Source organism: Nomascus leucogenys, chromosome 4 (assembly GCF_006542625.1).
Source record: "Nomascus leucogenys isolate Asia chromosome 4, Asia_NLE_v1, whole genome shotgun sequence".
In the NCBI taxonomy this organism is placed as follows: Eukaryota; Metazoa; Chordata; class Mammalia; order Primates; family Hylobatidae; genus Nomascus; species Nomascus leucogenys.
In genome coordinates, this window is record NC_044384.1 from 103,664,795 (window position 1) to 103,679,803 (window position 15,009).

Genomic DNA, 15,009 nt, shown 5'->3' on the forward strand with positions numbered 1-15,009 from the left:
CAATCATAGCTTACTGCAACATCTAACTTAACTCCTAGGCTCAAAGGTTCCTCCTGCCTCAGTCTTCTGAATAGCTTGGACTACAGGTGCACGTGCCTTGCTTATCCTTATATTTTTATAGTGACAGTCTGACTGTGTTCCTCTGGCTGGTCTGGAACTCATGGCCTCAAGCGATCCTCCTGCCTTAGCCTCCCAAAGCACTGGGATTACGGGTGTGAGCCACCGTACCCAGCCTAGTGCTCTCGATATGTTCTTACAACAGGCTTACTTAGGCCAACCAGTGGAAGTTTATCAACTATTTTCTTGCCTCTAGATATAGAAGGGACGGTTGAGTAGGTTACACGTAATAGAACTCTTTGGACAATGGTGTTTTATTTCCTTTAATTCTTACATGTCCACCCTAATTGTCTTCAACTTATAAAATGAGAGGTAAGAAAGCAGGGCTGCTTTTATGGCATTTATGACAAAGTAGGAAAATTGCTTTTTTCTCTAAGTATGATTTCTGCCTTCATACCTGGCAACACAAGACCCCCCCGACCTTTATTCCTTTTCTGTGCCCTTCAACTTATTCTTGCTTCTACAAGTATTTTATCTTAGCATTGCCTCTGTAAACCATCTAAATACCAATACCTAGAAATAAAATTGGTGTCAAACTCTTCTTCTAAAATGCCTATCACCTTGGGAAACAATTCTCAAATACTTTTTCAGGATATATGTACTACTTGTTTTGCACCATGGCTGTAATAAGAAAAAAAAGAAAAAGAAAATTATGTACTACCTGACTTTTTTCCTTAAAAAATGGTGTTTTCCTTAATTGTTCATTATCAGCATTATATGGCCCTATTTTCTAGGTGAGGGAGACAAAAGATAGAAGCTCTCTCTTAGATGTGAATGACGAAGCAACACATCTGTGACTCTTGTTCTTTCAGATGATCATCTCGCACAGTATTGACCCTCAGACACAAATAGCACATTTATGGAACAAGTCACTTAATTTTTCTGTTCTCTGTGTGATTAAATAGTTCTTCTGAAGTTGAGAAAATGCTTTCTCCTCAACATTCCATAAGGCCTTTGAAGCTAAAAGCTTATTCCCATAGAATAAGAAATTAGCATAGGGCAGTGGCCTGGCTAAGTTTTTTGCATTTTTAGTAAAGACAAGGTCTCACTGTGTTGCCTGGACTGGACTGGTTTTGAACTGCTGGGTTCAAGTGATCCTCCTGCCTTAACTTCCCATAGTGCTGGGATTACAGGTGGGAGACGCCGCATCCTGCCACACACCAGCAGTCTGTTTTAACAAGCCATAATAGGTGACTCGGCTACACATGCATGATTGAGAAACACTAATCCGTGGAAAAGGGCCTAAGTAACAACTATTAATAGATACTGCAGAATTTCTCCTTAACAGACTGGTCCCTTCTTTTGCAGAAAATTGCAACCAGCTTAACTGGCCAGTAGAGGGCAGTGTTGGCATGGGTCTGACAGCACCAGAGGGTTCCCTTGCATTGAGACCTGGCTGTTTTGCCCAAGGCTGACTCACAGCACACATGCCTTCTCAGGTTCTTGCTACTTCTCTGCCAAGCTGATTTGCCTGCTGTGGGAATCTGACATCTCCTGGGGAGAGGGAATCAACAAAAGAAAGTAAATTTGAATATCTTTATATCTCAGAGAATGTGATTAGTTTCTAAAAAAACGTGTGCTGTTTTCAATGCTGTGTATGTTTCACTGAGAAAGTTTTCATTTCATGAAATGGGGGTTCTCTGGGGAAGTCAGTCAGTGAGAAAACGCAGTATAGCATCTTTTGAATTAGGACTTGTCCAGTAATGTGCAGCATTCCAATGATTAGGGTCCAGTATGTCTTATCTGGCAGGGAAATATACAAGCCTTTTTTCTACTTGTCAACCTTATTGTTTTTAGTGTTGTTACATTGTTTTTATTCTCTCCTGGGCTTATATTTTTAGATTGTGAGGTGTTGTATGTATAGTAGAATCCAGCTTCTCTTCTTCCTTTCATTTTATTTTATTCTAGTAAAGTTTATTGATCAGCCTACAGTTGTTCTATAGGTGGTTGATAGATAAATTTATAGTTGATCAGCATATAGTTAATAACAGTGAGAATAACAATAGCTAATAACAGTGAGAATAACAATAGCTGTTTAGCACTGTACAGTTGACATCCTATATTACTGCATTTAGTCCCACTTACCAGGTGAAGCTTAAGTATTAGAAATGAGAGGGTTGTGTTTGATCATTTAGTTAATAATGACAGCACAACCTGAACCCAGATCTTCTCATCTCACTTTTATTTTTATTAAACAATTAAAACAATATTTTTTAAATAGAGATGTGGTCGGCCAGGTGCAGTGGCTCACGCTTGTAATCCCAGCACTTTGGGAGGCCGAGGCGGGCGAATCACGAGGTCAGGAGATCGAGACCACGGTGAAACTCCATCTCTACTAAAAAAATACAAAAAATTAGCTGGGCGTGGTGGCGGGCGCCTGTAGTCCCAGCTACTCGGAGAGGCTGAGGCAGGAGAATGGCGTGAACCCGGGAGGCGGAGCTTACAGTGAGCCAAGATCGCGCCACTGCACTCCAGCCTGGGTGGCAGAGCGAGACTCCGTCTCAAAAAAAAAAATTTTTTTAATTAAAAAAAAGAGATGTGGTCTTGCTATATTGCCCAGGTTGGTCTCGAACTCCTGGCCTCAAGCAGCCCTTCCGCCTAGGCCTCCCAAAGTGCTGGGATTACAGACATGAGCTACCGGATCTTCTCATTTTAAACCCCTGTTCTGGCTGGGCATGGTGGCTCATGCCTGTAATCCCCAGCACTTTGAGAGGCCGAGGCAGGCAGATCACGAAGTCAGGAGTTCGAGATCAGCCTGATCAACATGGTGAAATCTTGTCTCTACTAAAAATACAAAAAATTAGCTAGGCGTTGTGGTGCGTGTCAGTAATCCCAGCTACTTGGGGCTGAGGCAAGAGAGTCTTGAACCCAGAAGGCGGAGGTTGCAATGAGCCGAGATCGTGCCACTGCACTCCAGCCTGGGCGACAGCGAGACTCCGTCTCAAAAAAAATAAAATAAACCCCTGTTCTTTCTGTGAAACTATACCTTTTTCATGAACACGTACTTTCTACTTGATCTAGTGTCTCACTGATAGTTTTTATTTTTATTTTTATTTTTTTATTTTTGAGACGGAGTCTCGCTCTGTTACCCAGGCTGGAGTGCAAGGGCACGATCTTGGCTCACTGCAACCTCCACCTCCTGGGTTCAAGTGATTCTCCTGCCTTAACCTCCTGAGTAGCTGGGATTACAGGCACCTGCCACAACGCCCGGCTAATTTTTGTATTTTTAGTAGAGATGGGGTTTCACTATGTTGGTCAGGCTGGTCTCAAACTCCTGACCTTGTGATCCGCCCGCCTCGCCCTCCCAAAGTGCTGGGATTACAGGCGTGAGCCACCGCACCCGGCCTACTGATAGTTTTTAAAAACTAAAAATACATCTTTTAAATTCAAAAAGCAGAATTATTAGACATATGTTCAGGAAATGTAAAAGAATCTTGCTTCATTTCAATACAGAGCACAAACTGAGGGACTCTGCCACTAATTCACATGAGTTTGTAAAATATTTCACTTTCCTAGACAACTGTTTCACATCTACTCTCTGAAACTGCTGGCACTTGCTCTCCTGTTCATATTCATAAATCATATTCATAAATTAATTGGCTTAATCAGAACAGAACTTCCACATGGTCCCACTACATATTTCCCTCTAACCCATGTTCATCTATGCCTTTATTGTCTGCTGTTTTTCTATTATGGGTGAACTGTTCATGCTGTCACTCAGGCCACTGCTGTCACAGTTATCTCTTTTGTCTCCTGCATCATCAGTTCCTTTCTTTCAATTGGGTCATTCACCAGCATGAAACATACTATAATTTTTTTTATCATTAAAAAAAAATCCTGTCTGAATCTCACATCCATCTCATCTACCTTTTCGCTTTGCTTTTTTTTGTTTTTTTTTTTTTTGAGATGGAGTCTTGCCCTGTCGCTCGGGCTGGAGTGCAGTGGCGCGATCTCGGCTCACTGCAAGCTCCGCTTCCCAGGTTCACACCATTCTCCTGCCTCAGCCTCCCGAGTAGCTGGGACTACAGATGTGCGCCGCCACACCCGGCTAATTTTTTGTATTTTTAGTAGAGACGGGGTTTCACCGTGTTAGCCAGGATGGTCTCAATCTCTTGACCTCGTGATCTGCCCGCCTCGGCCTCCCAAAGTGCTGGGATTACAGGCGTGAGCCACCGCGCCCGGCTGCTTTCTTTTAAAGAGACGTATCTACTACGTGTCACCAATTTCTTTCCTTCCATTTCCTCTTGAATTCACTCTCATCAGACTTTTAACATATGCATGACCCCAAAACTTCTCTTACCTAAAGTATAAGGCCTTGATGTTGCCAAGGACAAATCCAGTATTACTCCAGGGGTTTTGCCTGAGCAACTGAAAGGAAAGAATTGCCATCATCTGAGATGGGGAAAGCTACAGAAGGAGTAGGATTTGAAGGGAAGAGAAGAAATTTAGCTTGGGATTTGTTCACAGTGAGTTACCTGCTAGTCATCCAAATGGAGAAGATATATAGACAAATAAGGAGTTCGGAGGACGGTTCTGGGCTGGAGGTTGATGTTATATAAAGCTTTTGCTAGAGTTGTTGTTCTAAAATCCTTTAAGATTGGATTTAGATGTAACTTTCCAGAATATTCCCTGACTTCTGTTCCCTTTCCTTTCTAGACCTCCCACTACCCCCACACCCTGCCAGCCTTTCTTTTCATCTTCCTCTTGGTGAGTGCTTTTCTTCCCTGAACTTTCCTCTTTCCTCTGTGGTACTCGTAAGATCATAATTAAGCTATTTGTTATCTTACACTTATTAACATGCTCTAGCACAGGAATAATATTTTGTTTACTACTATATTTCATAGAGAATGACACATTTAGCAAAAGCAGGAAGGCACAGCATAATCAAAGTTTACTAGCAATCTCAAGTTTCTCAGGGTTAAGAAATCAAAGGTTACAGTGACAAGTGACCAGAGAGAATCATGGAGAAGCAGATCAAGTGAAATTATGAAGAATCTCATGGTCTGTGAGAAACTGAGGGAGCAGGGGTACTGAGAAACATGGCCAGATCTGCATTAGAGGCTACTGCTCTTGGCACATGATAGATGTGTAATCATTGCTTATTACACTGAATTGAAATGTTTTTTGTTTGTCAGTTTGTTCAGGTTTGGGTTCTGTTAATGTACAGACTAACAAGCAATTGTGTCTCCAAAATGGTAGATATTTATTTAAGGTAGGCATACTTGTCTAATCCTAAACCCTCTTAATAGTCTCATGATCATATTTAGGGAAGTTTATATCTATGCATAAAAAATTAGTGTAGTATTTTTGCAAAAATAATTACTTTCTGACTTTGATTTGAAAATAGACTTTTATCTCATAACTAATAGTTCTTTTTGGGGAAAAAAATATCGTACCAAAATGTATAGTTCATAATAATAGTACCCTGGTCTGAAAGAAAAGCAGGGGGCCGGGACCCGGGGGCTCAAGCCTGTATTCTCAGCACTTGGGAGGCCAAGGCAGATGGATCACCTGAGGTCAGGAGTTTGAGACCAGCCTGGCCAACATGGCAAAACCCCACCTCTACTAAAAATACAAAAATTAGCCAGGTGTGGTAGTGTGTGCCTGTAATCCCAGCTGCTCAGGAGGCTGAGAAATGAGAATTGCTTGAACCCAGGAGGTGGAGGTTGCAGTGAGCTGAGATTATGCCACTGCACTCCAGCCTGGGCGACACAGTGAGACTCCATCTCAAAACAAACAAACAAACAAACAAACAAACACTTCATTGCTAAAAATATTCTGCAAGCAAGCCAGGATGGTGGTATGTACCTGTAGCCCCACCCGAGCTACTTAGTAGGAGGGAGGATCGCTTAAGCCTAGGAGTTTGAGTCCAGCCTGGGTAACATAGCAAGACCCCAAAGACCCCATCTCTTAAATAATATTCTGCAAGCAAATGACTTTGTTGAACTTCACACTGCAAGAACAGAGCCAAGAACCTACCATGTACCCTTTACTTGGGTTTATTAATTGTTACTGTTTTGCACATTTGCTTTATCATTCTCTTTATATTTACATATACTTCCTTCCCCTTGGATTATTTAAGAACAAACTGCAGAACTCACACCTCTTTACCCAAAGAACTAGGCATTAGCAGATTACAAGAATACGATGATAGAAATCAGAAGTTAAATGTTGATGAGATATTCCTGTCTAATCCACAAACCTTATTTCATTGTCATCAGTTGTCCCAACAGATTCAACACATTCCTTTCTAATTTTTTTCTTCTTGTGTGCAATTGAATCTGCAATCACATTAATTTTCATGTCTCTTCAGTCTTCTTTAATTGGAACATTCCTCAGCTCTTCTTTGTCTTTCATGACCTTAATATTTTGAATAGTATGGGCAAGTTATTTTTTAGAAGTCCCCTAATTTGGGTTTGCCTGGCATTTCCTCATAATTAGATTCAAGTTACACATTTTTTGCAGTAGTACTATGTAAATATGATGTGTCCTCAGTGCACCACATCAGGAAGCACATGATGTCACTAAATCACATTATTGGTGATAATAACTTTCATCACTTGTTAGTGTCTGCCTGTTTTCTTTACTGTAATTTTTTTTCTAATTAAAAAAATTTATTTTATTTATTTACTTAGAGACAGGGCCTTACTCTGTCACCCTAGCTGGAGTGCAGTGGCACAATCTTGGCTCACTGCAGCCTTGACCTCCCCAGGCTCAAGCAGTCTTCCAGCCTCAACCTACCAAGTAGCTGGGACTGCAGGCATGCACCACCATGCCTGGTTAATTTTTTTTTTTTTTTTTTTTTTTTTTTTTGATTAAGTCTTGCTCTGTTGCCCAGGCTGGAGTGCAATGGCACCATCTTGGCTCACGGCAACCTCCGCCTCCCAGGTTCAGGTGATCCTCCTGCCTCAGCCTCCCAAGTAGCTGGGATTATAGGCATGCATCACCATGCCTGGCTAATTTTTGTATTTTTAGTAGAGATGGTGTTTCACCACGTTGGCCAGGCTGGTCTCGAACTCCTGACCTCAGGTGATTCACCCACCCCTGCCTCCCAAAGTACTGGGATTACAGGCGTGAGCCACCACGCCCAGCCTAATTTTTTTTTTTTTTATATGGAGTCTCTTTGTCTCCCAGTCTGGAGGGCAGTGGCATGACCTCAGCTCACTGCAACCTCTGTCTCCTGGGTTCAAGTGATTCTCCTGCCTCAGCCTCCCAAGTAGCTGGGATTACAGGTGTGTGCCACCACACCTGGCTAATTTTTGTATCTTTATTAGAGACAGGTTTTCACCATATTGGCCAGGCTGGTCTCGAACTCCTGACCTCGTGTGATCTGCCTGCCTCAGTCTCCCAAAGTGCTGGGATCACAGGCGTGAGCCACCACCCCTGGTCACCTGGTTAATTTGTGTATTTTTTTTTTTTTTTTTTATAGAGACAGGGTTTTGCGATGTTACCCAGGCTGGTCTTGAACTCCTGGGCTCAAGCCATCTGCTCTTCCCCACCCTCCCAAAGTGCTAGGATTACAGGCATGAGCCACCATGCCCAGCCTCTTTACTGTAAAATTTATATTTTTCTCTTTGTAATGAATAAGTAATTTGTGAGGAGATATTTTGAGGCTATGTATATATCCTGTACCTAATCCAACTTTCACCTACTATTTTAGTATCTAAGCAAATAGATTTTGAATAATTTTCTGGTTTCCAAGCCAGTTGAAATGTGTTCTGCTGCATCTTATATGAAAGTCACATTTTATGAATCAGAAATTCCCTTTTGCACATTTTAGGTCAAAAATACCAGGGAGGCCGAGCATGGTGACTCACACTTGTAATCTTAGCTCTTTGGGAGGCAGAGGCGGGAAGAGTACTTGAAGCCAGGAGTTTGAAACCAGCCCGGGCAACACAGCAAGACTGCATCTCTACAAAGAAAAAAAAAATAAAAAATTTACTGGGTGTGGTGGTGCATGCCTGTAGTCTTAGCTACTCAGGAGGCTGAGGCAGGAGGAAGAGGCAGGAGGAAAGGCAGGGAGAAAGTAAACAGGTGTGTGCAAATGAGACTTCCATTATGCATATTATTTGCAATTAAATCTCTCATTATTTATGCTCTTCACTGGAAAAAAAATTTACCTTTAATTGCACAGATCTTTTATAAAAAGACTGTTCAGGAGTTATGCTCCAAAGCCCACAATGACAGAGATAGTGTGTCAAAGGGACACAGGAGTCAACTGAAGGAGTTCCCAGTAGCCAACACTGGAAAAATTTGAGCAACAAAATAAATAAAGTAGTATTGAATTAAAGCTCAGTGGACGAGGCTGATCGTGGTGGCTCACGCCTGTAGTCCCAGCTACTTGGGAGACTCAGGCAGGAGTATCACTTGAGCCCAGGAGTTTGAGACCAGCCTGAGCAACTTAGTGAGACCCTGTCTTTATAAAAATAAAATTGTCTAGGCGTGGTGGCTCACTCCTGTAATCCCAGCACTTTGGGAGGCTGAAGCAGGTGGATCACCTGAGGTCAGGAGTTAGAGGCCAGCCTGGCCAACATGGTGAAATACCGTTTCTACTAAAAATACAAAAAATTAGCCAGGCATGGTGGCCACGTGCCTGTAGCCCCAGCTACTCAGGAGGCCGAGGCACGAGAATCGCTTGAACCTGGGAGGCGGTGGTTGCAGTGAGCCAAGATTGTGCCACTACACTCCAGCCTGGGTGACAGATGGAGACTCCGTCTCAAATAAATAAATAAATTAGCGAACTGTGGTGGTGCACACCTGTTGTCCCATGTACTTGGGAGGCTGAGGGAGGAGGATCATTTGAACCCAGCATTTTGAGGTTACAGTGAGTATACCACTGCATTCCAGCCTGGGCAACAAGAGCAAAACCCTCTCTCTTAAAAATTAAGTCAAAATCTTTGCCGGGTGCCATGGCTCACGCCTGTAATTCTAACACTTTGGGAGGCTGAGGCAGGCAGATCACTTGAGGTCAGGAGTTTGACATCAGCCTGGCCAATATGGTGAAAACCTGTCTCTAATAAAGATAAAAAAAAATTAGCTGAGAGTGGTGGTGCACGCCTGTAGTCCCAGCTACCAGCTATTTGGGAGGTTGAGACAGGAGACTCGCTTGAACCCGGGAGACAGAGGTTGCAGTGAGCCAAGATTGCGCCACTGCACTCCGGTCTTGGCGATAGAGCTAGACTCTGTCTCAAACAAAAAACAAAGAACAACTCCCTTCATTTTTACGTAATCTTATTTATTTCCTCAAGAAGGGTAGATCTTTTAAGACTTTATTCTTTGCAGTTACAAACATACAATAAAAAATTTAGTGGCTTTAGTTTCATACAAGAATCAAACCATATGAATTTTAACTTGCTTTTTTTACTTTATTATCCTGGAAAACTTTCTGTCAGTATATATCAAGCTTTGTTTTTAACTTGGTCTAAAGTAGTGGTCTTAACTTTTGGTCACATACTCAGAATTCTGATAAATTCTGTCTCTTTGTACATTAAGTTTACATCTAAAATTTTGTAGCAAAAGTTTAGTTGTAAAACATGTAATTTTGAGAATGTTTTACTTTTGCCACATAAAAATAAGTTACCTCATTCTGCTAAATGTATCCAAATGCTTCTAAATATATAGTATGTTGGTTTCCATCATCTAGTTTAAAAATATACGAACAAGCTGTTCTTTATCATTGGAAATTTAAATTCTTCTTTTGAGTCCTTGAACTCTTATTTCCATAACATGTCTCAGACTTTTATCCTAAAGTAATACATTTTTATGCTTGAAAGTTTTTTCTTGATTGTGCTAATATGTTTCTGCTACTAAATATGTATGTAAACTTAAATTTTAATTTTTAAAGTTCCTGTGACAAAGGTTCTGTGTTTTAACTTAGTCCAGAGGAAATTTATCAGTCTATCACATGTATTATGTTTTTTTTTAAATCTCCCTTCGTTTTCACTTAATCCTATTTGTTTCAAGAAGAGTAGAGACGGAACTTCACTGTGTTGGCCAGGCTGGTCTCGAATTCCTGGCTTCAAGTGATCCGCTCACCTCGGCTTCCCAAATTGCTGGGATTACAGGCGTGAGCCACTGTGCCCGGCCCACATACGTTGTGATTTTTGATGTTATTACTATAAAAGTTGAATTTTATTGGAAATGCTTTTCTTATGAGATGATGGGGTCTGTTATTTTTCTCAATTAAATCATGGGTTTGTGGATCAATATTTCTTTCTCTGATTAAATAGGATTGAGCAATTTTTCCTGTTTTTGTAGCTATCATAGTGAAGAAACCCTAATCACATAGGTAAATATATGGGGAATGAAGCTTTTTTTTTTTTTTTTTTTTGGAGATGGAGTCTCGCTCAGTCGCCCAGACTGGAGTACAGTGGCGTGATCTCAGCTCACTGCAACCTCTGCCTCCCAGGTTCAAGCAGTTCTCGTGCTTCAGCCTCTAGAGTAGTTGTGATTCACACGCCACTATGCCCGGCTAATTTTTTGTATTTTAGTAGATATGGGGTTTCACCATGTTGGCCAGGCAGGTCTCGAACTCCTGACCTCAAGTGATCCACCTGCCTCAGCCTCCCAAAGTGCTGGGATTACAGGCTTGAGCCACCGCACCTGGCCAGGTTCTTTTTTTTTTTATTTTTTATTTTTTATTAAGAGATGAGGACTATAGGCATGTGCCACCACACCCAGCTTGCTTATTTATTTATTTATTTTATTTATTTATTTATTTATTTTTAGAGATGGGGTCACACTATGTTGCCCAGGCTGGTCTCAAATTCCTGGACTCAAGATACCCCTCTGCCTTAGCCTCCCTAATAGCTGGGACTATAGGCATACCCTAGGGTGTCTTGGCCTTTATCTATATTTAGCTGTTAGATACCTGTTATCTTCCTGTATCGGTAACACGAAGTACTCTCATTTCTTTTATTACTGTGTACTATTTTACAATATTATAATGAATCTGTTGGTGGACATTTGCTGTTTTTAAGCAATGCCATAATAAACATTCTGTTTATATTCACTTTTTTATACTTTTATGTCTCTTTGTGAACTAAATACCTAAAACTGATTATTGAGTTGAGTATTGCAGAATTTGATAGGCTGCCAAATTCTCATAAAAAGGTTATTCCTATTTACATTCCCCCAAATGATGTAATGAAATTACCCTTGTCAACGCTGGTTATCAAATTTTAAAAGGTTTCATCACTCTAATAGCTGCTCTTATACCACTCGCTGGATATCAGTTTTTGTAATTTCCATTTTCTTATAATATGCATTCTTTAATGAAGCAAGTTTTTAAAAATATGCATTCTTTCTTGAGCGAGGAAGAATAAATCTTATAAGCTTATTGTGTGAATGTAAAAGGGAATTTACTTATGCCAAATGTGAGATGGAGCATATTTATGGCATCTCTCTGGATAAGTAAAATGCAGTTTGTGAAGACTTAGCAGGATATATGTTACATAGTGGGTATTTAATAGAATTCTATTGTCTTTCCTTCATTTCCTTCTTTTATTTAAATTATATTCTGGTTTTTGACTGCCTTGTTCTTTTAGATTGTTCTCTTTGGCTGTTCCTCTTAAGTAACAGAATGAGTGATCTTTTCAATGAGAAGCTTGTGTGAAAGATTTCTGCTTTGTATTTATGAGGACTAAGGGGTTGGACAGCATGTTTGTGGTCTTCCAAAGTAAAATCTTCCATTTTTTATTTTAGTAGCAGATACTGTAGATATTCACTTACTGTCTTAGGAATAATATCTCTGAATTCTTGGGTCAGCAAGGTGACTGCAGAGCTAGGCTGGTTGCTAAAATGTTAGATATAGTCAGAGACTTTCAGAAAAAGTTGTACATCCCCAAATTGATCTATATAGTCTTATATGCAGTTGCAAATAAGATCCCATCAAGAATTTTAGTATAAATCAAAAACTGATTCTAAAATTTATATGGAAAAGCAAAGAAACAAAACAAGGCCAGGCGCAGTGACTCACGCCTGTAATACCAACACTTTGGGAGGCCAAGGTGGGAGGATTGCTTGAGGTCAGGAGTTTGAGACCAGTCTGGGAAACATAGGGAGACCCTGTTTTTCCAAAAAATAATAATAATGAAAAATTAGGCAGGCGTGGTAGCTTGCACCTATGGTCCCAGCTACTTGGGAGGCTGAGGCAGGAGGATTGCTTGAGCTTGAGAGGTCGAGGCTTCAGTGAGCCACGATCGCACTACTGCACTCCAGCCTGAGTGACAGAATGAGACTCTGTCTCGAAAAAACAAAACAAAACAAACAAACAAAAACATTTTTGGAAAAGACCCAAGTTGGAGGGCTCATATTACCTTCTTTAAGACTTACGGCTGGGCACGGTGGCTCATGCCTGTAATCCCAGCACTTTGGGAGGCTGACGCAGGCGGATCACCTGAGGTCAAGAGTTCAAGACTAGCTTGGCCAACATAGTGAAACCTCGTCTCTACTAAAAATACAAAAAAAAAATTAGCTGGACGTGGTGGCATGTGCCTGTAGTCCCAGCTACTTGGGGAGGCTGAGGCAGGAGAATCTCTTGAACCCAGGAGGTGGAGGTTGCAGAGCGTCAAGATCACACCACTGCACTCCAGCCTGGGTGACAGAGAGAGACTCCCTGTCAAAAAAAACTTACTGTACAAATACAGTAATCAAGATAGGATGGTATTGGCAAAATGGATAGACTTACAAATTGATGGAACAGAACAGCCCAGAAATAAACCCAAATGTAATATGGTCAGTTGATTTTTTTACAAAGGTGCAAAGGCAATTCAATAGAATGCAGATGACTTTTTCCACAAATGATTCTGTAATAATTAGGGGTCAATGTACAGGAATAGAAACTTAGACCCACATCACTACACCATATACAAAATTTAACTCAAAATGTACCATAGGCCTCAATGTGAAATGTAAATATGAAAACTATAAGACTTCTAGAAGAAAACATGGGGAAAAAAATCCTGTGACCTACTTCATAAAAATTAAAAACTATTTGAAAGGCACAGTTAAGTAAATGAAAATACAGTATAAGTTAAAAACAGGGAAGAAATTTTTACAAAATTTATCTGATAAAGGAGTGATATTTGTGATACATAAAGAATTTTCAAAACTCAATAAGAAAATAAACAATTCAATTTTAAAATAGTCAAAAAATTTGACCATTCAAGTCACCAAAGAAGACAAAGGGATGGCAGAGAAGCACAAGAAAAGATGCTCAACATCCTTAGTCATTAGGGAATGAGATACAACTAGTTTCCTTAAAAAAAAAAAAAGGAAAGAAAGAAAAAAAAAGGAGTCCTCTGCTTCCTTGGGTGCCCTAGGAATTAATGATTCTGTTCTGTTCTGTTTCTGGGTTTCCTTTTGTTAAATCTTCCAAAAGAAGTACAGCTGGTTACCTCCATGCAATCTTCATCCAGAAGCAATGATGGTACCCTGCATTTCCTGTGTGGGAATTAATAAGTAATTAATAAATGGCCTCAGTTGGGCATGGTGGCTCACACCTATAATTCCAGCACTTTGGGAGGCCAAGGCGGTGAATCACCTGAGGTCAGGAGTTTGAGCCCGCCTGGCCAACAGGGTGAAATCCCATTTCTACTAAAAATACAAAAATTAGCTGGGCATGGGGGTGGGTGCCTGCAATCCCAGCTACTCGGGAGGCTGAGGCAGGAGAATCGCTTGAACCCAGAAGGCGGAGGTTGCAGTGAGCCAAGATTGCACCATAGCACTCCAGCCTGGGTGACAAGAGCAAAACCCCATCTCAAAAATAATAATAATAATAAAACAAATGCCCTCGTGTCCTTGGAGCATTTGATTTGGATTTGAATTGCTGATACCAAACCTGTGTTGCCCCATGATGGTTTTACTGAATTTAATGGTAATCTTTGACAATTTACAGAATGAAAAAGATTTAGACTTGCTATTATGAAGGGCTCTCCTGTGGAACTGGTACTTTACAGAGCGTGGGTGCCCTAAGAATTAATGATTCTGTTCTGTTCTGTTTCTGGGTTTCCTTTTGTTAAATCTTTAAATTTTGAACAGTTTTTAATTGCTTTAACCTAATGCTACAAAGAGTGAGAAAAACTCCATTAATAAGACAGTGGTTGGATCTGTTTTTCATTTTTCTGTCTGTCACAATGGGTAATTATTTGTCATTGTTGCAGATACTCCATCTTCTAAACCAACACTACTAGCCAATGGTGGTCATGGAATAGAAGGGAGCGATACTACAGGTAAGTGATTCCCAGGATTCCCCAAATGTGTAGGTGATGCATTTTACAGTGAACATCTTGATAATCTCCTTTGAAGACCATTATTAATGGAAGCATATGAATTATTTCTGAGGGTGGTAGTGTTCTTGTTGGAGGTATTTAAACCCAGGACATTGCCATGTAAAATCTCCAACAATGGAAGGAGAATAATGAGTTTCCTTTGATATTTTTTGAATATTTATTGGAGCTGTACCACACAAGAACTGGATCAACCTTAAAATACTTTTGTAGATGCAGAATAATAATCACCAAAATATGTTACATGGGAGGAATTTGGCCACTACAACTCTAAAACAGCAGGTCTGTTCCCCGAACCACATTGCATTTAGCTTTCTACAGTTCAATGTTAGGAAGCCAGTGAGCAACAAATTAGGAGTTATTTATTTTGCCCCCAGTGTGTTTCCTTTGTCTTTCCCTTAAATGTTGCTTTTGAAATTTACTTCTAACTAAACTCTTAGCTCTTTACTAGGGTTTTGATATTCTTTCAGTTAGCACTGAGTTCCTGTGGGTTCCTGTCTCATAACCAGCACCAACCCCCTGCCCCAATGTCTTTGTAGTGAGCAAAATTCTCAAAGCAGTAGCAGGAGTCCCAGGGATATACTATATAAATATTTTCCTAAGT

The 15,009-nt window shown here is 40.5% G+C and overlaps 1 protein-coding gene across 15 annotated transcripts in view; it reads left to right on the plus strand.

Moving 5' to 3' along the window:
• Window positions 1–15,009, plus strand: part of MAP4 (microtubule associated protein 4) — a 238,383-nt gene that overhangs the window by 94,963 nt on the left and 128,411 nt on the right. For all 15 annotated transcript variants that reach the window (XM_030811887.1, XM_030811889.1, XM_030811892.1 and 12 more), the window contains exon 3: window positions 14,280–14,348. In XM_030811887.1, the coding sequence (XP_030667747.1) occupies window positions 14,280–14,348 (69 nt within the window). The remainder of the gene's footprint in view (window positions 1–14,279; window positions 14,349–15,009) is intronic.